At 41.8% G+C, this 26,489-nt stretch overlaps 1 protein-coding gene across 4 annotated transcripts in view; it reads right to left on the bottom strand.

Annotated features, from left to right (window-relative positions):
* Positions 1 to 26,489, bottom strand: part of ULK4 (unc-51 like kinase 4) — a 488,957-nt gene that overhangs the window by 105,476 nt on the left and 356,992 nt on the right. For 3 of the 4 annotated variants that reach the window (XM_072153427.1, XM_072153424.1, XM_072153426.1), the window contains 2 exons: positions 24,933 to 25,118; positions 24,491 to 24,520 (listed from right to left, as the gene is read on the bottom strand). In XM_072153427.1, the coding sequence (XP_072009528.1) occupies positions 24,491 to 24,520; positions 24,933 to 25,118 (216 nt within the window). The remainder of the gene's footprint in view (positions 1 to 24,490; positions 24,521 to 24,932; positions 25,119 to 26,489) is intronic. The other variant, XM_072153425.1, reaches the window with a different exon arrangement.

Here is a 26,489-nt window from a genome sequence, read left to right on the forward strand (position 1 = left end):
GGTGACACTGCGCTCGCCTCTCCGCCCGCCCTCCCAGCACAGGTGACCGCCTCCCGGCCCGCCCGTCCCCCCGCATGCAGCATGGCCGAGCTACCAACCCCCGCCCAAACAAGCAACCCCGCTCAACACCCACCTCCCCCCACCCCTTGCTAGAACAAGCACCCGCCGCGCCCCCCCCCCTCTGCTCCCGGCTAGAAAAAGCACCTGCCGCCCCCTTCCCCTCCCCCTCCCGACAAGCGACCCCCCCCCCTCCGCCCCGCGCTCGAACAAGAACCCCCCGACCGACCCCCTCCCCGGCCGAACAATCAACCGAAAGACCCACCCCCCGCACGAACAAGCACCCGTCTGAAGCCACGGCCGGTCACCTTAAAAGGTAAGTATATACATATCAATTTATCTGTGTGTATATATGGATATACAGTATATATGTGTATATACAGTGTATATGTGTATATACTGGGTATTTATACTGTTTTAGTGTATAAATGTATATGAGTGTATAAATGTGTGTGTATAAGTGTATACTTGTGTGTATATATGGGTGCAAGTATACGAGTGTAGAACTTTATTTGTGTGTATATAAGTATATAAAGGTGTGTATATATCAGTGTGTAATTGTATAAACATGTCAGTATAAGAACATGTATGGGGGGCGTATATCTGGCCGCAAATTTGCTACCGGATATACTTCCCTCATAGGCGTCTTTAGTGCTTCGGTACGGTGAGTACAACGAGTACTCACTGTTTCGTGCTGTGGCCGCAAAAGAAATAGAGCGTGTTCTATGTATGGCCGTAAGAACGACCATGCAGCTCTATTCTCTATGGAGAGGGGAGAGGTGAGCCGCGATCACCTCTCCTCCTCTCCAGCGCGCCAGATGTGTGTATGTAGCTGTGTTACTAGGGATGAGGCGGCTGTATGTAGTTGTGTTACTGGGGGGAAGCGAGGCTGTATGTAGCTGTGTTACTGGGGGCAAGGCGGCTGTATGTTGATGTGTTACTGGGGGTGAGGCGGCTGTATGTAGCAGTGTTACTGAGGGAGAGGTGGCTGTATGTAGCTGTGTTACTAGGAATGAGGCGGCTGTATGTAGATGTGTTACTGGGGGCGAAGCGGCTGTATGTAGCTGTGTTACTAGGGATGAGGCGGCTGTATGTAGTTGTGTTACTGGGGGGAAGCGAGGCTGTATGTAGCTGTGTTACTGGGGGCGAGACGGCTGTATGTTGATGTGTTACTGGTGGCGAGACGGCTGTATGTAGCTGTGTTACTGGGGGCAAGGCGGCTGTATGTAGCTGTGTTACTAGGGATGAGGCGGCTGTATGTAGTTGTGTTACTGGGGGGAAGCGAGGCTATATGTAGCTGTGTTACTGGGGGCGAGGCGGCTGTATGTAGCTGTGTTACTGGTGGCGAGACGGCTGTATGTAGCGGTGTTACTGGGGGCAAGGCGGCTGTATGTAGCTGTGTTACTGGGGGCGAGGTAGCTGTATGTAGCGGTGTTACTGGGGATGAGGCGGCTGTATGTAGCTGTGTTACTGGGGGCGAGGTAGCTGTATGTAGCTGTGTTACTGGGGGCGAGGTGGCTGTATGTAGCTGTGTTACTGGGGATGAGGCAGCTGTATGTAGCTGTGTTACTGGGGATGAGGCGGCTGTTTGTAGCTGTGTTACTGCGGATGAGGCGGCTGTATGTAGCTGTGTTACTGGGGTGAGGCGGCTGTATGTAGCTGTGTTACTGGGGATGAGGCGGCTGTGTGTAGCTGTGTTACTGCGGATGAGGCAGCTGTATGTAGCTGTGTTACTGGGGGCGAGGCGGCTGTATGTAGCTGTGTTACTGGGGGTGAGGCGGCTGTATGTAGCTGTGTTACTGGGGGGTGAGGCGGCTGTATGTAGCTGTGTTACTGGGGGCGAGACGGCTGTATGTAGCTGTGTTACTGGGGGCGAGACGGCTGTATGTAGCTGTGTTACTGGGGGCGAGACGGCTGTATGTAGCTGTGTTACTGGGGATGAGGCGGCTGTATGTAGCTGTGTTACTGGGGGCGAGACGGCTGTATGTAGCTGTGTTACTGGGGATGAGGCGGCTGTATGTAGCTGTGTTACTGGGGGCAAGACGGCTGTATGTAGCTGTGTTACTGGGGGCGAGACGGCTGTATGTAGCTGTGTTACTGCTAGCATATTGGAAAGGAAGCAGGAAGACGTTTGTACGCTACACTCAGTGGGGGCCTCCACCAGATTTTGCGCCCAGGGGCCCCCACCAACCTTAATCCGGCCCTGAAGAAGGATAACATGGATAGTCAGCAACAGTGCCTGGATCTACAGTAAGTGTCAATGGTTTATTATGCTTGATTTTAATGGTAGATTTCCTTTAATAATAACTACCCCCCTTCATTTGGACTGACACCAGTACCATATGTATAGCTTCCAAATCACAATCTGTGACAGCTCCTCTATAACTAGACTTTCAGTTTTATTCCTGGACCCCTTCTGTTTAACATGTTTTGGTCAGTAGATACTGAGAAGTCTCAGAATAACAGAACCTTAATTACTTTTCAGAGTACATTGATTGAGAGACACTAAACTCAATCATGTGAGAGACATTCATCTGTTTGACTGTACATAAATGCCCATGTGCCCTGAACCTCCACCCAGTGCCAACCAATTACCTGTATACAATCCAAGACAAAATACAGAGAAAAAAAAAAAAACATTATCTGCAGCCAGTAACATACTGTTACATTTATACACCAGGATATATGAGGTTTAGTTACATGAGAGATTAGGATTTAGACAGGAATTTTGTTCCCAAAGAAGTTTGTTAGAATCTCAATTTTCTTATTTTATACAACAATACATTAGTTTTAATCATTAAACCATGGCTAAATATCACATTATAAATCCCTTGTATGAATAAAATGCAACTTCTGACAATATTCTACATACCAATCATCTACTGTATTGTATGACAATGGACTTCCTAGCTTGTTTTTTTTAATTTCTTAATCAACATGTTTCCTATGGAGAAACTAATAAAATAAAAACAAAACTTGCATAGTGTAGTCATGACTGATACATAGATTTCTCACACAATTGCAAAGCGAAAGTTAAAAACATATAAAATATAACCTTGAGGCATCTGCACGAAGCATCACCACCCATACAGTACATCCAATAATCTCGTACCTGCTGGGTCCCTATAAGGCTGGCTTATTCTGTGGCTACATATATACCATATTTTTCAGTCTAGAAGACGCTTCTTACTATAGGACGCACCCCAGATTTGGGCTTCCAAAAAAAGGAAAAATATATTTTACACCAATTAAAATATACCTGTTGGTCGGACTAAAGCACAGCACACACAGATTTGCTACATCCATACATTTACACAGACAGCTCTGCTACATCCATACATTTTCACACACAGATAAGCTGTACACATATAAGGAACACTCTGGGAACTACTCTACACATGAATACATACAGAGCTCTACTATACACAAATAAGGAATACACTGGGAACTACTATAGACATGAATACACACACAGCTCTACTCTACACACACAGAACCCCTCCCCTTCCCTCTTCTACTAACCCTTTCCCAGCGCAGCATATCCCCATTCTCGGCAGTATGTGGTAATGTAAGAAGCATGTGATCAGTCACATGATTCTGACATCACCACAGGTCCTGGGAGAGAGCAGTGCGGAGGCTCTTCTCTCTGGGAGATCGGATGAAGTGCTATGTCAGGGCATCACCCGATCTCCATTACAGCGGTGAGGAAGGTCTGGCAGTGTTGGATCCTCCTGACCTTCGGTCTATAAGACGCAGGCACTTTTTATCAAGATTTTTTCTTGCTAAAAAGTACATCTAAAAAGTCCAAACAATATGGTATATCTATATATAATATGATAAAAAGCCATCTCCATCCCCACCTCCCAAAAAAGCACATTATGTTAAAATTATTATATAATACTTTATCATCAATGTGATTTTTTTTTTATTGATTTGGGACATCAAATTTTACATATGCTTAACCCATTTCAAATCCCAATTCCTACATCTTCTTCAGGCTACAGGACGTCACTTCTGTTTTCCAGGATACTTTACTTCCTATGTTGTCCCCAGGCTCAGCAAGACTACTCAATAGATGAAGCAAGCCCATAATCCCCTTGCACCCAAATAAAGAAAGTACCGAAGCAACACAGGAATTGGAACCAGTATTTATATGGGTTTTTTCTTACCTTGGCCTTATCCCCTAGTGCTTTTACATATTTCTGGAAACCACTTTAAGAATAAAAAACTATGCAATGTGCTCCATAGTTACATAAATTCAAGCAGTGACTAGCCTTTAATGATGGAGAAACGCACTGGTCAAGTATAACAATCATAACACATAACATCTAACTCTGTTGCTCCTGTTCCAACACTTCTGAGGTGTCCTGCTGGCCATTTACCGACCACTGTGGTAGTCTGCCTTAGTAGCATTTCTTGTGTGTCCAAAACAACCGGGAAACAGAAACCAATGAGGAACACAGATTCCAACCCCTTTAATATAATCAAGCTGAATACTGACCAATGGTGACCATGTAAAAGTAGTCAAAATTTTTATTTAACTTACTTACTTGATTTTGGGGGTCCGTGAGCTTGAGTGAAAATACATATGATTCATGACACAATCCAGTTAAGGCCAAATTTACTCTTTTTGAGTCTGTTTGCCCACAGCAGAGATGGTCACAGACTATTGTCTCTAGGACGTTATTGTCTGTAATGCAGAGCACTTTTTGAGGCTGTGGGGCCATGTGCAATGCAGCAGACACTACCATGCTTTTATAATAATCCTTTCTGTATTTGTCAAGTCAAAGGTAAGTGAATGTCTTTGCCAAGTGACACGGCCTGCCTATAGAAAATCTCACACACAGCAGTCTATTCCAAAATACCCCATGCTTCAAATCTGCACACCTGGCCGTATTTGAGCTCAGTAAATGTCACATTTCCCTCATCGTTCCACAGGTACAGGCTTCCATTTCCATTTTGTCACATAATTCTTTTGATGAGGATATCAATTTCACCTTGCTGTCTGGAAGATAGAGAGATGCCATCCTCTCCAGGAAATTGGATATTTCATGAAGGATTTATGTGAGCTAGAACACTGCAGGGCTTGTAGGTTACCATTATTATCTTGTGGAACGCTTGACCTCAAGAGGTTGCTGCACAAGCTCCTGTTTTTTTGTCTTTAGGCAGAACAGCAGAGGCTGGGGACGGACAGGCCCTCCAAACATATTCCTTTGTGAAGACCATACAGGGATTTAAAAATAAATCATATCCGTACTTTGTTTTCTGAGACACAAAGGAGCACTGCTTGTCCAAAAATAAATTCAGAACATGACCACTCACTCTTGTTTTCATGGCAGAAATCTCCACAATGAAGTGCAGGATCATCAGGTGCAAAAGCATGCAGTGCCAGGCTTTAATGAGGCTTTATTTGTGAAAAAGCTTTCAGATGGCACTCAAGTCCCCCTTAGTAGATTAAGATGTGGGGACATACGGAGACACTGAAACATCTATCTCATCTTCAGACTTCCATTGTATATACACTCCCATTATACAATACCACAGACTAATATTGAAATTGAAAGTAAAAACACAATAAGCTGTTTGTATACTAAAAAAAAAGGGGTTGTCTGACTTATATAAATTTACCTGACAAGCAGAGGGCTTTTTAAAAAAGAAAACTGTGTACTCACGGGGGCACATTTACTTACCCGGTCCTGTCGCGGTCCAGCGGCGTGTCGAGGACTCGGGTCTTCCGGCGATTCACTAAGGTAGTGCGCCCAATGTCCACCAGGTGTCGCTGCTGCGCTGAAGTCCGTCGGAGTTCACTATGCTGGGTGCAGGTAAGCTCGTGCCAAGCGACACTTTTTTTTTAAAAAAAAATACAGTGGTTTTTCCTAATCCATCGGGTTTTCCGACGGCCACGCCCCCCCTGATTTCCGTTGCGTGCAGGCTGGCGCTGATGTGGCACAATCCGATCGCGCGCGCCAAAAACCCGGGGCAATTCAGGGAAAAACTACGCAAATCGGAAAATAGGGGAAACCGGACAAAAAAAACATTCGGGCCCTTAGTAAATGACCCCCATGGTGTCCTGCGTTGTCCGTCAGAGCCATGCTGTGGTTTGTTTACAGGAACACGGAAGCTCCGCTCAAACAACTTCTGGGGCGGTCTGGCACACCCACTACTGTACCAGCGCTGTAGCAGATGCTGGTACATGAGACGGTGGGCCTGCCAGGTCGCCCGGAAGTTGTCAGACAGGAGCTTCCGTTCCCCTGTAAACAAACAGCAGCACAGCTCCAACAGACCGCAACACAGGACACCGGGTGGAGGAGGTGATTACTCATTTATTTTTTTAAAAATCCCTCCCAGCACGGCAGGTAAATTTTTATAGCATTAGGACAACCTCTTTAAAGGGAACCTACCACCACGAATCTACCTATAAAGGTAGATCGGGTGGTAGGTGGATGTAAGGGACGTGAGGATAGCTCTTTTTAGAGCTAATCCTCACGTCCCCGCTAACTTTTGGTACACTTTATTGAGCTAATATGTAAATTTCGTTATGCGGCTACTGGGGCGTGGAGTAGCCGAGCACGAGGCTACACAGCGTGGCTACTCCACGCCCCAGTAGCCACATTACTCCTCCTACCCTGTTGCGTGCGGCGCGCAGCTCCTCTTAGCTGCGCGCCCTCGTCCATCATGATGGCGTTCTGCGCATGCGCAGAACGCAGGCCGGCGGCTAAGCAGCCCCAGCTCCGAGGCCGGAGCTACTGCGCATGGGGCAGGGTACAGGGTAGGAGGAGTAATGTGGCTACTGGGGCGTGGAGTAGCCGCGCTGTGTAGCCTCGTGCTCGGATACTCCACTCCCCAGTAGCCGCATAACAAAATTTACATATTAGTTCAATAAAGTGTACCAAAAGTTAGCGGGGACGTGAGGATTAGCTCTAAAAAGAGCTATCCTCATGTCCCTTACATCCACCTTCCACCCGATCTACCTTTATAGGTAGAATCGTGGTGGTAGGTTCTCTTTAAAGGAAAAATCTATTCATATACAATAATTTACATTAAACAATCAAGAAATCTGCCAAATATTGTTTATACAATTGGTTCTAGTCTAATATTATAATTCCATGTCATTCTACCAGCTCAGAGGGTACATACAAAGGCACAGATCTGTTATATACAAAGATACAGCTGGTAGGTCTGACTGATAGTTGCAACAGCTTAAAGTAGTTTTACTTAAAGTTCCATAAGCCTAAGAATACAAAGAGCGGAAAAACAGCAAAAATGTGTTTTTTTTTAATCTACACATGTCATTAGTCTATGCATAAAATTTGAATTTTATTTAAAAGGGAAAGGTTTTGTCAACATAGTGATAAGAGTTTGTTTTTTCATAATCAGAGACACAAATGTCCATGGCCTTGTAAGGAAACACAACTCAGATCAAACCAAGCACTTGAGCTTCCATACTAGATACATCCAAACCTAGATACATCCAGACCAGTGATTGTTGTCACATGGCACATTGGCCAGTGCCGCATCTACCATGAGGCCAGCTGAGCTACTGGCCTCAGGCAGCAATGTGAGATAAAACAAGGAAGGGCGGCATTAACATGGTCCTGCTTATTTAGGTCTCCTGTACTTTTTAGTTTTTGTAACTTAGGCTGCCTTATATCTCTGTTCCTTTCACAGTATCCCCCTCCTACATGCCTCCCCTCATAATAGGAAGCTTTCAGACTGTGCTTGACTTAGCAGAGTTTAATACTGCTGTGGAACAGGTTCGGACCAGCTCTATGGCAGGGGTCCAAGTTCCCACAGTAGGTCCCGGACAGTGATAGTTCGAGGACAGAGAAAAGTTGAGTGGCACTATTCAATGGATTATCATCCGAATTTATATGTGAATTTTATGTCTTATGATGTCCAGTACGGTAATTCTTAGTGGTGAGTACCCCTGTTTTGGGATATTGGATTCTTCCCAATAACAGTGGTTCACTATTCCCCTGATGAACCAGAGATGAGGGAGAAACACACACACTAGGTAGTGGGGTCATTCAAAACTATACGCGCACACATTTTGGATTATTGTGATTAATAAGATGGTGGGCTCCAAACACAAGTTTAGCGATTGTGATGCCACAGGATCTCTATTGTTGTATATAAATGTCGTATAATCATGTTTTTCTTTAAGTAACTAGTAAAGGCTACGTTTTAAATGTCATGTTTTTCAATTATTTATTTCTATGGGACTGTAAGAGATGATCAACGCTCTGCTGCGTTATCTCCTGCGGTGCTCCTGCGTGACAGAGGTAGAAGAGGCCCTCATTCTCATGTTCGACATGTTGCATTTGTGCCTAATTCTTAAATTGTATGGACCTTGAGAAATACAAAACAAACCACAAATCCCTAAATGCTGGGCCCCCTTCATTTATTCCTTATAGGCCATTTTTTATAAAAGGTATATTAAGGTGCTTTATTCCTTTTGGATCCTGGAAACAAACTTATACTCATTCTATTCTAATTATTTAGTACCAGAGCTACGTGAATGCAAACATTACGTTAGGGAAGTAGAATAAACAGATAATTGGGAGTATAAAATGACGGCAATAACCTTTATCCTCTATGGAATAACTGGTTTATATATATTACGTAGTGCGTGTCATAAAAAAGGAACTTTGTCTTGTGCATTCTGCCTTCTAGAAGGTGCACAGTGATCACAAAGTTATGGAGATGCTTTTTACATTTAGATCCTAGGGACATACATTACTGCATTTCTGCTATCATCAGTGTTCATGTAGATGACAGGATTGTATAGAGCAATGGTCCTCAATGTGGATGATTTTTATGACTAGTAATGGACAAACACTGTTCTTCCTGTTTAGTGAATATGGAATTTCTGGACTAATAAAGATTGAGGTTCCCATTATGGGGCGCAAAACATAAAATTCCATTCATAATGATGGGGGTTATCAGATTTAAGGAACCCAGAGTTCAGTTATATTTTCCCTCTTGTATGAGAGTGAATCTGCCATGTTAACATCTACCACGGGCTGTAGAACTGAACATTAACACACTGATTACATTTGTTATAAACTTATGATGTAGTTTACTGGACCCATTACAATGTAATAGCTTCTTTTAACACCATTATAAAAATGTAATATACAGATGGCTCGCTAGCTGAGTTTTTGTTCTTCCGAGAACTCCAAGGTGGCTTAAAATCTTTCTTATTACAGTTGACTGTCTGCTGTGAGATTTAAGTCAGCTATGCGGCACACAATAATACATATTTGCAAAGCATTTTAAGATACCTACTTTCACTAGCTACCTTATCATGAGGACATTCCAAAAAAAAACCTATAAAATAACTCATTGCTATAAAATGTACAGCGGAACAATATTGGGCTTAGGAAACACTAGAACATTGGCCCACATTTACTAAGGGCAGTTTTCTGTCAGACTTTGCCGGGTATTTAAGAAGTGTCGGAGACACATTTCTGGCACATTCGACCCTTTTGTGGCGCAACTGCCCTAGGCATCATGCGACACAAATTAGGGGGCGTTCTGGAGCTCATTCTGACCATGCGCCAGATTTATCATGCAAATACAGACATAAGTATGTCGCAAGCCCTATTATAAAGGTGCACCACAAAGCAATTGGTGAACTACAGTATGTCACGTCAGTGCAGGGAAGCGCCACATTCCTTATTTCTGGTGCACATTCTTCATGAATATGGCGTGCCCTGCATTATACACAGGCAAACACACTTTTAGTGCAGTTTGCACTACTCTTAGTAAATGAGCCCCATTAACTATTAGTGAAGATTTTGCAATGTCTCATAATGTCATATATTACAAGCTACAAACCTGAGGACACTGGTACAAGGACAAGTTTGCGGTACTTACTTTTTCATGACAGGTCTTATTTTTGCCTGTTTTATATACACTTCTCAGATGAAACATATCAACAATTTTACAACTTGACATTCACTTTGCCAAAGAGGCGTGTTCTTGATGACAGTGTCAGACAGCTCACGGGCTCATGAATACTAACAGTATTACAGCATTGTGAATAAACTAAACCAGAAAATAATAGAGATCATCCTGGCAGTTCTGTCTGACAGGCTCCCAATCTGGCGGGGATAATACACTGACAATGTATAGGTAAAGTGGTTAGGTTCAGAGGCAGCACTTAACTGGTTAACAGCCAAGATTGGTGCCAGCACCCACAAAGGGTATTGACATAGGGTGTCTTTATGAGAAAGAAAATGCTCTGTATGAAAAGGGGTCAGTTCATAAGTCCAGTTCAGAGCTTTTAAGACTGTAATTCCCATTGTTAGCCACTAGAGGTAGCTTTAACTGTGTCAATGCACACATAACTAAGTCCATAGGGCAGTGATGGCAAACCTTTTAGATGCTGAGTGCCCAAACAACAACGCAAAGTGCCGATGCAACAATTTAAGCAGTAACTTATTACTCCCTCCTCTGTCACAGGTTTAAATTGTATAGGCATCTGGGGACACCAATACAGTAGAAAGAAGGAGAAGAAGTTTGGATTATCATTGTAGCTTCCTTCTAGGGTCCTGGGCTGCCTGGGACTGCAAGAGGCCATGAGTCCTGTCTGGTGAACTCTGCGCACGGGTGATGGTGCAGGTGCCCATAGAGAGGGCTCTGAGTGCCACCTCTGGCACCCGTGCCATAGGTTCGCCACCACCGCCATAGGGCAACAATAACAAGACAAAATAATATGACTGGGTAGGGGCAGTGTCCAGACTGATGCAGTGGCCCTCATCAATTCTGTCTGAGAACAGTAGTAGTTTCTAATGGCAACCAATCAATTTTATTTTCTAAACTGATTTGGAAAAGTGGGGTTGACAGGATGTTCAAATTATGAGATTAAAATATAACTTTTAATAATTACCTATAAAACATGTTCATAAGGAACCTAAAGTGCAATATCGAACATCTAGTCAGCAAGGGTGGAAAACAGATACTATAGATCACTGAGGTCCTAGACCCACAGGCAGTTCCCACTTCCGCAGCACCATCTACGGTCTCGCAGCAGCTATCACTCTACGGTAGTGAAATTATCACAATACATACATATAACCCCAGACATTAAATAACAAATGGGGGACAGAAAGGAATTTAACAGGTGGATCTCACCAGTCTTTAACATGCAGGTTCTTGATCCAGAGGATATCGATCCAAGTGCATAGGACCTATTGTTCCCTACGATAAGCTGTTGACCTGACCCCACATGTGCTCCCGCCCTGACAACGATGGTCCCGATACTGTCCCTCACTGTCACTGTTATTCCCTACTACTTGGAAAAGTGAAAGCTGAGCTCAGATTGGTTGTCATGAGTAACAATAATAGTCTTCCTTTCAGGCACCTTTGATACATTTACCCCAGTGTTTCATACACATCTTGCAAGTAATGTACTATTGCAAGTAACTGTACTGATCAGCAGCAAGCAGATCAAACTCCCATGTACAGCCTCCCCTGTTTCCTGTTTTCTCCACCTTTCAGGACAACAAGAGCAGGACATTACATTTATAGTATTTTTGGCAAAAAAGAATCTCTAAAGGAGAAAAATATACAAGAGGGAAGTGCTTATTCTCCTTAGAAAGGATGAAGGGCTTTCTGATATTTCTGTACTGCAGAAGGAACAATTTTTGTCTGTCCAAAAGTCTATTAAATGTTTTTTTACCCACGAAAGAAAATTCTCACATCTCCATACCCTAGAGATGGTAATACAATAAAGATCATTTTAACCCCTTACTTTACAATTATACTCAGTTGTATTGCTGTTTTAGCTCCTATCACTCCTGATCAGTGTAAAATACCAGGGTGTGGACGGGACCTCTCTCATTATGATCCCTCTAGTTCTGTGGGATGACAATGTGGTTACATTATTGGGGTACAGGTGTATATACACTTTCATGTGGCTTCTGACATTGTCCTAACAAAGTGACACATAGAAAGAGAGCTGAGACAGATCAGAGATGCATAAGATTACACAGAGGCTGACAGACTTTTACACTGCTACACTGTGAGCTCTTCTACATGTCACACATATATGTGTCTGGCTTCCCCTTCCCACGGATCACTTAGCTCCTTGTAGTTTGCAGCCTCTCTCTCTCTCTCCTCCTGGCAGGATGTGAGTGTCTATGAGCTCCGTGCAGGGGGCGTGGCTACAGGCTCACAGGTGAGAGAGACAGAAATCTCATCTCCACGCTGTCACACAGGAATCCAAGATTCACCCGACCCAATGTCAGAAGTTACAGGGTCGTGCCTAGGGGCAACTTAAATTGCGTACAGCAGGACAGATAGAGACAGATTGGACTTATATCTGTGAAACGCTGAATTATTGTTAATAACAGTGAATTAGAGAATGTGATATTTTATTATCCTGAGTGCATATAAGAAACTTGTCTTCATGGGAATACCCCTTTAATGACTAGCTCTAGTGGTCATACATTAGCTTTAAAGCAAGGAAAACTGTATCAATGTAATCAAATATAATGATTTTACAGACTCTGAAATTAAAGAAAACCTATGTTTGTTTCCTATTGCAGTTACAGCATACCTTTACCTTATTGTTAGTGCACTAAATAAAGATGTGCCCAGGCACCCTGCGGGGCTCAGAGCCGCTGCTGTAGGCATTTAGGAGGCTCTCCATAGAGCAAAGCATGCTTTTTTCACCAAGTGCTGCCCCCCTGAAGTTTTTTTTTCAGGAGCAAGGAAAATCTGCCTTTAACATTCTTAGGAAACTTAGCCTTTTCATTTTTACATTTTACCTTGTTGAATCCCAAAAGCAATAAGATTTTTATATCTTTTTGAATGTAGACATATTCTGGCTGTTTTTGTCTGTGAAGAGTTATGCAGTGAAAGAGGGAATGCTAGAATGGATAAACAGCAGGTACGGAAAATATTCAGACCCCTTTAAATGTTTCATTCTTTGTTTCATTGCAGCCAATTGGTAAGATCAAATAAGTTCTTTATTTTGCTCATCAATGCACACTCTGCAACGCAGAAATGTAGATATTTTTGCTAATTTATTAAAGAAGAAAAACGGAAACATCACATGGTCATAGGCATTCAGACCCTTTACTTTGGCACTCACATGCTGTCCATTTCCTCCTGATCCTCATTGAGATGGTTCTATTCCTTCATTGGAGTCCAGCTATGTTTAATTTAACTATTGGCTTAAAAAACGCACATGTCTTTAGAGCACATGAGAATTATAAGGTCTAAGGAACGGCTCAGAGACAGCATTGTGGCAAGGCAAACATCTGGCCAAGGTTACAAAACCAAAAGATTGAACTTTTTGGTGTTAATTCTCAGTGGTATGTGTGGAAAAAACAGGCACAGCTCATCACTTACCAAATACAATCCCAACAGTGAAACATGGGGGTGTTTCTCAGCTGTCGGGACAGGACGACTGGTTGCAATTGAAGGAAGGATGAATGCGGCCAAGTACAGAGATATCCTTGATGAACACCTCTTCCAGAGTCCTCTGGTCCTTAGACTGGGCTGAAGGTTCCCCTTCCAACAAGACAATTTGTCAGGATTTGACCGGCATCCTTTGGCCTTTCTGGTTGGTTCTCTACCACTGTGCTATGTGGCCTGATTATTTAATACCTGTCTCTTTGTTATTGGTGTGACTTCATTACCTGCTGGAGTTTTTTGGTGTTAATTTGTATTATCCTATCAGGAGTGGCCGGACTCCATTTAAGGCCGGTTTTGGCATTCAGTATTTGCTAGGTAGTTTTTCTATCTGCAGCGTATCCCTGGCTCTGTTCTGTTGGAACATCTATACTTGTTACTTTGTTTGTGTTGAGAGGTTCTGAAGTTTGTCTGTTCTATTGTATTCACTCACCAGTTTCCTGTCTCCTCCCCTTTGTCTGTGTTCATGTAATTGTACGTGCCTTGTGGACCTGCTATGTTTGTTACCCGTTATTCCTGTCCTCCCTATTGTTTTCCTTCCGGTATTCAGTGCGGTTGTGTGTTTGTGTGCAAGCTCTGTGAAGAGCTGCGGAATCTGTGTGCTATATAAATAAAATGTTAGGCTATAGGAGGAGAAAAAACTTAGGAGCTCTAGCGGGGTGCTAATACCGAATTATAGGAATAAGTCAAGAAAATTTATTATGTTTAAAATGGAAAATATTTATTAACAACAGTCATAGATGACACGTTTCGGGTCAATCAGACCTTTTCTCAAATATTGGACAGTTAAAATAGATCATTCACAGTTTTGGAGTGCTGGACAGCCAGCACACACTCCAAATTAGCTCGGTATTAGCGCCCCACTAGAGCTCCTAAGTTTTTTCTCCTTCTATACCCTAACACTATTCTCTACCAGCCCGAAACGGGTGTTTGGTGTCTTTGAGCCTAGGAGCTGCATGAATTCCGTGATATGGCACTATAGCCAAGAAAAGAGATTTCCTCCACCCACTTTAATCATTCGTGGTGACAAGCATTAAACAAAGAAGTCTCCAGGTGAGCACCCTCTAATCGTTTGCTCAAAAAAAAAATGTCTTACGTTATCACCCGAGGTGCCGCCCTCTGTTTGTTTTTTCTTTTTCTACTATCTTTTCCTACTTTCTACTATAAATAAAGGAATTATTATCATTATTTTTATTATTATTATTATGCAGGGATTGCTAGTTCACCAATTTAGTTGCAGCAATCCTTTTGTTAGAGGGGCCCAAATTTAGTACTCCAGACCCTAGTATGCTTTAGTCCTTTTCCCTACGTTCTGGATCGGCCTCTTTTTCAGAGAGAGAGAAGTTGTTGGGTCTGGAGCTAGTCCGGGGAAGCTGACCATCAACCGCAGGCAGGGACTAGCTTAGCCACAGAGTAAGGGACAGTTTTCCATATCCCTGTTCCCCTAGTTCCAGGGGACACAATCACCATAAGCACACAGCTAAAATAACACATCAGTGGCTTCCGATTAACTCTCGCTCAGTTTTGGCTTGTGATTCTAAGTGGCTAGTGAACTTAAGTGAGTTGAAAAAAGCGGAGTTTTGTGTGTGTTAAGAGTGAATCTGTTGTTTGGGTGATTGTGGACTGAGTATATAGGTAATAGCAAGGCACTTTTCTTAGTGTCACAATTTAAATAGATTTTTTTTTTTCCCCTTTCTTTGCCTGGTCTGCTAATTGGGAGGAGGGATTAATGTTCACACCTGATAAATTAAGGTCTAGCAACTCACTTTTGAGCTCGCTCAGTTTTGGCTTGTGATTTCAAGTGGCTAGTGAACTTAAGTGAGTTGAAAAAAAGCGGAGTTTTGTGTGTGTTAAGAGTGAATCTGTTGTTTGGGTGATTGTGGACTGAGTATATAGGTAATAGCAAGGCACTTTTCTTAGTGTCACAATTTAAATAGATTTTTTTTTTTTTTTCCCTTTCTTTGCCTGGTCTGCTAATTGGGAGGAGGGATTAGTGTTCACACCTGATAAATTAAGGTCTAGCAACTCACTTTTGAGCTCGCTCAGTTTTGGCTTGTGATTTCAAGTGGCTAGTGAACTTAAGTGAGTTGAAAAAAGCGGAGTTTTGTGTGTGTTAAGAGTGAATCTGTTGTTTGGGTGATTGTGGACTGAGTATATAGGTAATAGCAAGGCACTTTTCTTAGTGTCACAATTTAAATAGATTTTTTTTTTTTTTCCTTTCTTTGCCTGGTCTGCTAATTGGGAGGAGGGATTAGTGTTCACACCTGATAAATTAAGGTCTAGCAACTCACTTTTGAGCTCGCTCAGTTTTGGCTTGTGATTTCAAGTGGCTAGTGAACTTAAGTGAGTTGAAAAAAGCGGAGTTTTGTGTGTGTTAAGAGTGAATCTGTTGTTTGGGTGATTGTGGACTGAGTATATAGGTAATAGCAAGGCACTTTTCTTAGTGTCACAATTTAAATAGATTTTTTTTTTTTTTCCTTTCTTTGCCTGGTCTGCTAATTGGGAGGAGGGATTAGTGTTCACACCTGATAAATTAAGGTCTAGCAACTCACTTTTGAGCTCGCTCAGTTTTGGCTTGTGATTTCAAGTGGCTAGTGAACTTAAGTGAGTTGAAAAAAGCGGAGTTTTGTGTGTGTTAAGAGTGAATCTGTTGTTTGGGTGATTGTGGACTGAGTATATAGGTAATAGCAAGGCACTTTTCTTAGTGTCACAATTTAAATAGATTTTTTTTTTTTTTTCCCTTTCTTTGCCTGGTCTGCTAATTGGGAGGAGGGATTAGTGTTCACACCTGATAAATTAAGGTCTAGCAACTCACTTTTGAGCTCGCTCAGTTTTGGCTTGTGATTTCAAGTGGCTAGTGAACTTAAGTGAGTTGAAAAAAGCGGAGTTTTGTGTGTGTTAAGAGTGAATCTGTTGTTTGGGTGATTGTGGACTGAGTATATAGGTAATAGCAAGGCACTTTTCTTAGTGTCACAATTTAAATAGATTTTTTTTTTTTTTTTCCTTTCTTTGCCTGGTCTGCTAATTGGGAGGAGGGATTAGTGTTCACACCTGATAAATTAAGGTCTAGCAACTCACTTTTGAGCTCGCTCAGTTTTGGCTTGTGATTTCAAGTGGCTAGTGAACTTAAGTGAGTTGAAAAAAGCGGAGTTTTGTGTGTGTTAAGAGTGAATCTGTTGTTTGGGTGATTGTGGACTGAGTATATAGGTAATAGCAAGGCACTTTTCTTAGTGTCACAATTTAAATAGATTTTTTTTTTTTTTTCCTTTCTTTGCCTGGTCTGCTAATTGGGAGGAGGGATTAGTGTTCACACCTGATAAATTAAGGTCTAGCAACTCACTTTTGAGCTCGCTCAGTTTTGGCTTGTGATTTCAAGTGGCTAGTGAACTTAAGTGAGTTGAAAAAAGCGGAGTTTTGTGTGTGTTAAGAGTGAATCTGTTGTTTGGGTGATTGTGGACTGAGTATATAGGTAATAGCAAGGCACTTTTCTTAGTGTCACAATTTAAATAGATTTTTTTTTTTTTTTCCTTTCTTTGCCTGGTCTGCTAATTGGGAGGAGGGATTAGTGTTCACACCTGATAAATTAAGGTCTAGCAACTCACTTTTGAGCTCGCTCAGTTTTGGCTTGTGATTTCAAGTGGCTAGTGAACTTAAGTGAGTTGAAAAAAGCGGAGTTTTGTGTGTGTTAAGAGTGAATCTGTTGTTTGGGTGATTGTGGACTGAGTATATAGGTAATAGCAAGGCACTTTTCTTAGTGTCACAATTTAAATAGATTTTTTTTTTTTTTTCCTTTCTTTGCCTGGTCTGCTAATTGGGAGGAGGGATTAGTGTTCACACCTGATAAATTAAGGTCTAGCAACTCACTTTTGAGCTCGCTCAGTTTTGGCTTGTGATTTCAAGTGGCTAGTGAACTTAAGTGAGTTGAAAAAAGCGGAGTTTTGTGTGTGTTAAGAGTGAATCTGTTGTTTGGGTGATTGTGGACTGAGTATATAGGTAATAGCAAGGCACTTTTCTTAGTGTCACAATTTAAATAGATTTTTTTTTTTTTTTCCTTTCTTTGCCTGGTCTGCTAATTGGGAGGAGGGATTAGTGTTCACACCTGATAAATTAAGGTCTAGCAACTCACTTTTGAGCTCGCTCAGTTTTGGCTTGTGATTTCAAGTGGCTAGTGAACTTAAGTGAGTTGAAAAAAGCGGAGTTTTGTGTGTGTTAAGAGTGAATCTGTTGTTTGGGTGATTGTGGACTGAGTATATAGGTAATAGCAAGGCACTTTTCTTAGTGTCACAATTTAAATAGATTTTTTTTTTTTTTCCCTTTCTTTGCCTGGTCTGCTAATTGGGAGGAGGGATTAGTGTTCACACCTGATAAATTAAGGTCTAGCAACTCACTTTTGAGCTCGCTCAGTTTTGGCTTGTGATTTCAAGTGGCTAGTGAACTTAAGTGAGTTGAAAAAAGCGGAGTTTTGTGTGTGTTAAGAGTGAATCTGTTGTTTGGGTGATTGTGGACTGAGTATATAGGTAATAGCAAGGCACTTTTCTTAGTGTCACAATTTAAATAGATTTTTTTTTTTTTTTCCTTTCTTTGCCTGGTCTGCTAATTGGGAGGAGGGATTAGTGTTCACACCTGATAAATTAAGGTCTAGCAACTCACTTTTGAGCTCGCTCAGTTTTGGCTTGTGATTTCAAGTGGCTAGTGAACTTAAGTGAGTTGAAAAAAGCGGAGTTTTGTGTGTGTTAAGAGTGAATCTGTTGTTTGGGTGATTGTGGACTGAGTATATAGGTAATAGCAAGGCACTTTTCTTAGTGTCACAATTTAAATAGATTTTTTTTTTTTTTTCCTTTCTTTGCCTGGTCTGCTAATTGGGAGGAGGGATTAGTGTTCACACCTGATAAATTAAGGTCTAGCAACTCACTTTTGAGCTCGCTCAGTTTTGGCTTGTGATTTCAAGTGGCTAGTGAACTTAAGTGAGTTGAAAAAAGCGGAGTTTTGTGTGTGTTAAGAGTGAATCTGTTGTTTGAGTGATTGTGGACTGAGTATATAGGTAATAGCAAGGCACTTTTCTTAGTGTCACAATTTAAATAGATTTTTTTTTTTTTTTCCTTTCTTTGCCTGGTCTGCTAATTGGGAGGAGGGATTAGTGTTCACACCTGATAAATTAAGGTCTAGCAACTCACTTTTGAGCTCGCTCAGTTTTGGCTTGTGATTTCAAGTGGCTAGTGAACTTAAGTGAGTTGAAAAAAGCGGAGTTTTGTGTGTGTTAAGAGTGAATCTGTTGTTTGGGTGATTGTGGACTGAGTATATAGGTAATAGCAAGGCACTTTTCTTAGTGTCACAATTTAAATAGATTTTTTTTTTTTTTTTCCTTTCTTTGCCTGGTCTGCTAATTGGGAGGAGGGATTAGTGTTCACACCTGATAAATTAAGGTCTAGCAACTCACTTTTGAGCTCGCTCAGTTTTGGCTTGTGATTTCAAGTGGCTAGTGAACTTAAGTGAGTTGAAAAAAGCGGAGTTTTGTGTGTGTTAAGAGTGAATCTGTTGTTTGGGTGATTGTGGACTGAGTATATAGGTAATAGCAAGGCACTTTTCTTAGTGTCACAATTTAAATAGATTTTTTTTTTTTTTTTCCTTTCTTTGCCTGGTCTGCTAATTGGGAGGAGGGATTAGTGTTCACACCTGATAAATTAAGGTCTAGCAACTCACTTTTGAGCTCGCTCAGTTTTGGCTTGTGATTTCAAGTGGCTAGTGAACTTAAGTGAGTTGAAAAAAGCGGAGTTTTGTGTGTGTTAAGAGTGAATCTGTTGTTTGGGTGATTGTGGACTGAGTATATAGGTAATAGCAAGGCACTTTTCTTAGTGTCACAATTTAAATAGATTTTTTTTTTTTTTTCCTTTCTTTGCCTGGTCTGCTAATTGGGAGGAGGGATTAGTGTTCACACCTGATAAATTAAGGTCTAGCAACTCACTTTTGAGCTCGCTCAGTTTTGGCTTGTGATTTCAAGTGGCTAGTGAACTTAAGTGAGTTGAAAAAAGCGGAGTTTGAAAAAGAGAAGTCCACAGAACTGTAAGTAACCTACATTTTATATCTCTTGATTTATATACTCATCACAGTTTTGTTACTAGGATATGGCTAGCAAGATTGGTGGTATGCTCCAGTGCACACTCTGCCGCATGTATACACTGCTGGAGCAGGAGTTCGAGGGCGAATACCGCTGTGACAGATGTGCCCATATTTTTCTACTGGAAGCTCGTGTTAGAGATCTGGAGGAAGATATTGCACGGCTGCGAGCAATTGACAATCTTGAGAGGAGTATGCTGCTCACTGAGCAAGCAATAAGCGGGGTAGAAGTGGAGGGTGGAGAGGAAAGCCAGCAGGACCAGGTGGGTAGCTGGGTTACTGTAACTAGAGGGGGTAGGAAGGGGTCAAAGAAAAGGAAGGCCAACTCTGACTCTGAACATCCAAGCAAAATTGCAAAATTGTGCAGTGATGTAAGGACGTCAGTGTCAGAAATGGCAGCCCTAGCGGATCCTGCTCTCCCTCACAGCCGGGGGAGCAGACCAGCTAGTAGTAGGGTGGATGGGAGTGCAGGCAAGCCAAGGCAGCTAGTGGTTGTAGGGGACTCTATAATCAGGAAGACGGATAGAATAATTTGTCGCCAAGACCGCCTCAACCGAATGGTTTGCTGTCTCCCTGGTGCCAGGGTTCGGCATGTGGTGGAAAGGGTGGATAAATTACTGGGAGGGGCTGGGGATGACCCAGCTGTCGTGGTCCATGTTGGTACCAATGACAGAATAGATGGTAGGTGGAGGAGCCTGAAGAATAATTTTAAAGAACTAGGTTCAAAGCTTAAGGAAAGGACCTCCAAGGTAGTATTCTCCGGAATCCTACCTGTGCCATGCGCTACACAGAGCAGACAGCGGGAGCTCAGGGAGTTAAATGCATGGCTCAGATCCTGGTGTACAGCAGAGGGATTTGGGTTCCTAGAGCATTGGGCTGACTTTTCACTGGGGTACAAGCTGTTTTCTGCAGATAACTTGCACCTAAGTGGAAGGGGGGCTGCTGTGCTGGGGGAGAAGATCCTGGCAGGGGTGGCGGAGTATTTAAACTAGGTTCGGGGGAGGAGGAAAAGGAAGACACTGAAGGGGTAGACAGGTCAGAGAGGGGGCAGGTTATGTTGGTGGGTGGTGAGGTGGGCGGTGTATGGGGGCCTAAGGCAGTGGATAAGGAGATCCACAAGTTACAGAACAGTGGTGAGGATATATGTGCCAGTAAAATTACTTTAAATCAGATAAATAACTGTGGAAAATTAAAGTGTATGTTCACAAATGCCAGAAGTATCACAGGCAAAATGGGCGAGCTTGAGGCTCTGATATTAGAGGAACAGTTAGATGTTGTTGGTGTAGTAGAGACATGGCTTGATGCATCGCATGATTGGGTTGTTAATATTCAAGGTTTTACACTCTTTCGGAAAGACAGGGCAAATAGGAGGGGAGGTGGTGTATGTCTGTATGTCAGAAGAGACTTAAAAGCGATTGTGAATGAGTCAGTGGTCTCAGAGTGTGAGGAGGCTGAAACTTTGTGGGTTGAAATTCAAAGCCAAGAGAGCTTTGAAAAAATTATTTTTGGTGTAATTTATAGACCCCCTAACATCTCTGAGGAAATAGAGGGTCACCTACATAAACAGATGGAGCGGGCTGCACAGGAGGGGACCGTAGTGATAATGGGAGACTTTAACTTTCCAAATATAAATTGGGGTCAGGGCTCGTCTTCATCTATGAAGGGGAGACATTTTATGAACATTCTTCAGGATAATTTTATGGTGCAGATTGTAGAAGATCCCACAAGAGGTGACGCATTGTTGGACCTTGTGATTTCTAACAATGAGGAGATTGTCCAAAATGTCAGTATCCGGGAACCCCTTGGGAACAGCGATCATAATATAATTATTTTCCTCTTAAACTTTAAAAAGCAGAAACAGGTAGGAAAATCGAAAACTTTGAATTTTAAGAGGGCTAATTTCCAAGAATTCAGGGCTGCAATACAGGATATAGACTGGGATCAGATACTGTCACATGGTGATACTAATGTTAAATGGGAGAAATTCAAATCTATCCTGGGTTTTTATACTTCTAAATTCATTCCAATAGGCAACAAGTATAGACGGGCTAGATTATACCCCTTGTGGCTTACAGCTACAGTTAAAAGGGCAATTAATGAGAAAAAGAGGGCATTTAAAAAATACAAATCTGACGGGTCACCAGAGGCTTTCAATACTTACAAAAAACTTACCAAAATCTGTAAGAAGGAAATCAAATCAGCCAAAATACAAAATGAAAGACAGGTGGCTAAAGATAGCAAAACAAATCCCAAGAAATTTTTTAGGTATATCAATGCAAAAAAAATTGGGTCAGAACAGGTTGGACCCCTTTATTCTGAAAATGGGGCATCGGTGACTGGAGACCAAGAGAAGGCGGAGTTACTTAATAGGTTTTTTAGCTCCGTTTATACAATAGAAGAGAGCACTTCTGACTTGGGTGGTGCCAGTGCGGGTCATGCACCCTGTGATATACTAGACTGGCTAAATGTAGACATTATCCAATCTAAGCTCAATAAAATCAATATGTACAAAGCTCCTGGACCAGATGGGTTACACCCCAGAGTTCTTAAAGAACTCAGTTCTGTTATTGCTGTACCACTGTCTAACATCTTCAGGGATTCCGTAATGTCTGGTGTGGTGCCAAGTGACTGGCGCAAGGCAAATGTGGTGCCAATATATAAAAAGGGCTCTAGAACTTCGCCAGGCAATTACAGGCCTGTAAGCTTAACTTCCATTGTGGGGAAAGTATTGGAAGGGTTAGTAAAAGACTACATACTGGAGTATGTGACATCAAATAGAATAATAAGTGATAGCCAGCATGGGTTTACTAAGAATAGAAGTTGTCAAACTAACCTTATCTGCTTTTATGAAGAGGTGAGCAGATGTCTGGATGGAGGAGCAGCTGTGGATATTGTGTTCTTGGACTTTGCAAAGGCATTTGACACTGTCCCTCATAGACGCCTGATGGGTAAAATTAGGGCTATTGGTTTGGCAGAAATCATTTGCAATTGGATTGAAAACTGGCTGAAGGATCGTATCCAGAGAGTTGTGGTCAATGATTCATACTCGGAATGGTCACCAGTTATGAGTGGTGTACCTCAGGGTTCTGTGCTTGGTCCACTACTTTTTAATATACAGGCAGTCCCCGGGTTACATACAAGATAGGGACTGTAGGTTTGTTCTTAAGTTGAATTTGTATGTAAGTCGAAACTGTATATTTTATCATTGTAGTTCCCGACAATTTTTTTTTTTGCCCCAGTGACAATTGGAGTTTCAAATTTTTTTGCTGTAATAGGACCAATAATTATCAATAAAGCTTCATTGCAGACAATTTTAAGCTGATTATTGCAGTCTGGGACTATTTTAAAGCATCCAGAGAGCTTCACCAGAGGTCACAGTGGGCAGAGGGGTCTGTCTGTAACTATGGGTTGTCTGTAAGTCGGGTGTCCTTAAGTAGGGGACCGCCTGTATTTATTAATGATATAGAGGTAGGAATTAATAGCACCGTGTCTATTTTTGCAGATGACACCAAACTGTGTAGTGTAATACAGTCTATGGAGGATGCTCATAGGCTGCAGGGTGACTTGGACAGACTGAATGTTTGGTCATCCACTTGGCAAATGAGGTTTAATGTGGATAAATGTAAGGTTATGCACCTGGGGGCCAATAATCCAAAGGCAAAATATGTCCTTGGGGGAGTAAATCTGGGAGAGTCCCTTGTTGAGAGGGACCTGGGGGTACTAGTAGATCATAAATTGAATAACAGCATGCAATGTCAATCAGCTGCCTCTAAAGCTAGTAGGATCTTGTCATGTATCAAAAGTGGAATGGACTCTCGTGATAGGGATGTAATATTACCACTATACAAAGCATTGGTTCGGCCACACCTGGAATATGCTGTTCAGTTCTGGGCACCGGTCCATAAAAAGGATGCCCTGGAGCTCGAGAGGGTTCAACGTAGAGCCACAAAAATGATAAGGGGTATGGAGGGTCTTAGTTATGAGGAAAGATTAAAACAACTAGATTTATTTAGTCTGGAAAAGAGACGACTACGAGGGGACATGATTAATTTATTTAAATATATGAATGGTCCATACAAAAAATATGGTGGTAAGTTGTTTCAGATTAGATCAAATCAAAAGACGAGGGGGCACTGTCTCCGTTTGGAGAAAACAAGGTTTAATCACCAGAAGCGACAGGGCTTTTTTACTATGAGAACTGTCAATCTGTGGAATAGCCTGCCTCAGGCGCTGGCCACAGCAGGGACAGCAGAGAGCTTCAAGAAGGGTCTAGATGCCTTTTTACACCTAAATAACATTGATGGTTATGTTATATAGGATTGTTTCCCCTAAATCCCTTCCTCATCCAATCCCTTCCCTTCCTTGGTTGAACTTGATGGACAAGTGTCTTTTTTCAACCGTATAAACTATGAAACTATGAAACTCTGTCACCATTCTTGACAGGTCCAGCCAGAGTCCTGACCTAAACCCAATTGACAATCTCTGGAGAGACTTGAAAATGGCTTCCACCAGCGTTCATCATTCAACCTGAGAGAACTGGAGAGGATCTGCAAGGAAGAACGGCAGAGGATCCCCAAATCCCCAAGTGAAAAACTTGTTTCATCATTCCCAAGAAGACTCATGATGCTTCTACTCAATATCGAGCAAAGGGTCTGAAGACCATGTAATATTTCAGTTTTTCTTTTTTTAATAAATTAGCAAAATATTGGCAGCACTGAAACAAAGAGTAAAAATGTAAAGGGGGTTGGACACTTTCAGTAACAATTGTATCATTCCTTACCTCAGGGGGTGGTAGTTTAGTGGCATAAAAGTCCATTTAATTTATATAAGCCATTGACACAAGGTGCATGCGTCTATCTACTAACATTAAAAAGTCTCCTTTAAGATATCTTACAGTTTCTGCTAGTCCAGATGTTGCTAGGATCTATAGGGAAGATGTAAGAATAGACAGTTTATGGCCATTTAGCTTTTTGCTCAAGTTTTTGGTGACAAAAGAGATCATTAGAATTAATTATTCTGTTTCTATATATTCAAGGAATTCCTGTTTGTAAACCTTTAGATGCTGGAGTAAGTGAAAGTTATCATTTGTTTTCTACTATTTTCTCTAAAATATTTCTGTATTTCTATGAAGACAAGATATAAATCTTCTTTACATGTGTTTCTAGAATATGCTGTGCAAAGTAATACAAAGCCCTCTGAAAGGAACTGAATGTGCCTGGTATTGAATATTCTGTGTTACTGTGGACAAGTTTTCAAAGGTGTTATCATGGGTGACAATACCTGCTTTTCATGCAGAAGAAGCCGGTAGATAGTACATAGATGTTCCATTGACTCACCAGTCTCTTTATTACTCTCAGAAGGAGTTTCTGCTGTTTTGGTTCTCTCCGGGACACCAGAACTTGAGCAAAGCTTTCCATGTTATCTGGGGTCATGCTATCTTGGTTCTCTCCACCATAGAGTTGGACCATCAGTGACAGACATTGTGACGAGTTTTCATAGATTTCTGGATCTTCTGATGGCAGCTGAAATTTTAAAAAACCCAATTATTCTCTACAAGGAGGTGAAAGGTCTGTAATTTTAGGGTTAGTCTTGTAACCTATGAAAATGAGGTTGCCATGCATCTACATGGGGCTGGCTGAGGCCATATTATAGCAGAATTATAGGTATTCTTCCATTGTCTCTTATCACATATACGCATCCTGCATGGGAATATCATGCCTTGTACACAATGTGCCAACTCATGGTAAAATTCCCTAATGTGAGTGGTAGGTACAAGCAGGATTCTCACATATGGATATATTAATCATATGTATATATTAATGAGTTCCTCTCTTTCTCAAATTAGATTTTTGTACTAGGGGTATGCAAGTGCTAATTGGTGCTCTAGTTTTATTCTCTCTACAATCCCCTGCAATATCCCTTTATGCACTAACTTACCCCCCCCCCTCCCCCATGGAAAGAAGGAATGCAAAAAATGGGAATGCAGGCAGGCATGGCTTGGGCACCCATAGGCTCATCTGAGGCATATCTAGAATTCTTATAAAATGCCCTATACAGTCCTGTTTTTACTTGTAGCCATGTGCCATTCCATGCCCACTACAGCCTTCCGACATCCTTCAACTCTATACTATCTCACTTCCCCAATAAAAAACAAGTAAAGGTGGAATGTCATAAAACTACATGATTAATAAATGTATGAAAGGAACATTGTTCTACAACATTGTGCGGCACATGGGGGCTGCATATATAAAATGAGGCAATATATTGTACTGGATGATATCTGCAGGATCATACTGCATACACCTGAGAGAGTAAAGCTAGTAATTCTGCGGCGGCAGACTAGTGTATGACTGATGGCTGCACTTTCTAGAGCTGTCAATTTGTCATCTCTCACAAGCTATAATTCCACACTGAAGAAACAAGAGAAAAAATAGAAAAAATGCAATCTATTTCCAGAATGACTGCATCAAGCAGCTACTCTAAGCAACATGAAATAGCTTTTCTTTTCTGTGGATGTGAAAGCTAGGCTTTCACCCCACAAATCATAGCACGTAAGTAAATTGCATTGATTTACTTCCTCCACAAGGAACCTTTCTCTCTGAGGTATTCACTTAGGTAGAAACAACCTTGAAATACCAATCAGAAGATGCTAATAAAAAACAGATTTATGAGGTGTTTAGGGGCAACACACAAATTATAGAGCACAGCAGCCAAAGTACCCAGGACAGGACACACAAATCTACGTAATCCGGGAGACTGCCCACAAGGTGACTGAGCAGCTTTCAACAGACTCGAGAGAAGCAGAAAATGCAGGAAAAAAAGATAAAGGTGAAAATAGTTAGTAATAAAATCATTAAAATCAGAGCCTTTTTATTAAGGCATAGAAAATCAAA

The sequence above is a fragment of the Engystomops pustulosus genome, chromosome 5 (genome assembly GCF_040894005.1).
Source record: "Engystomops pustulosus chromosome 5, aEngPut4.maternal, whole genome shotgun sequence".
Taxonomy (NCBI): domain Eukaryota; kingdom Metazoa; phylum Chordata; class Amphibia; order Anura; family Leptodactylidae; genus Engystomops; species Engystomops pustulosus.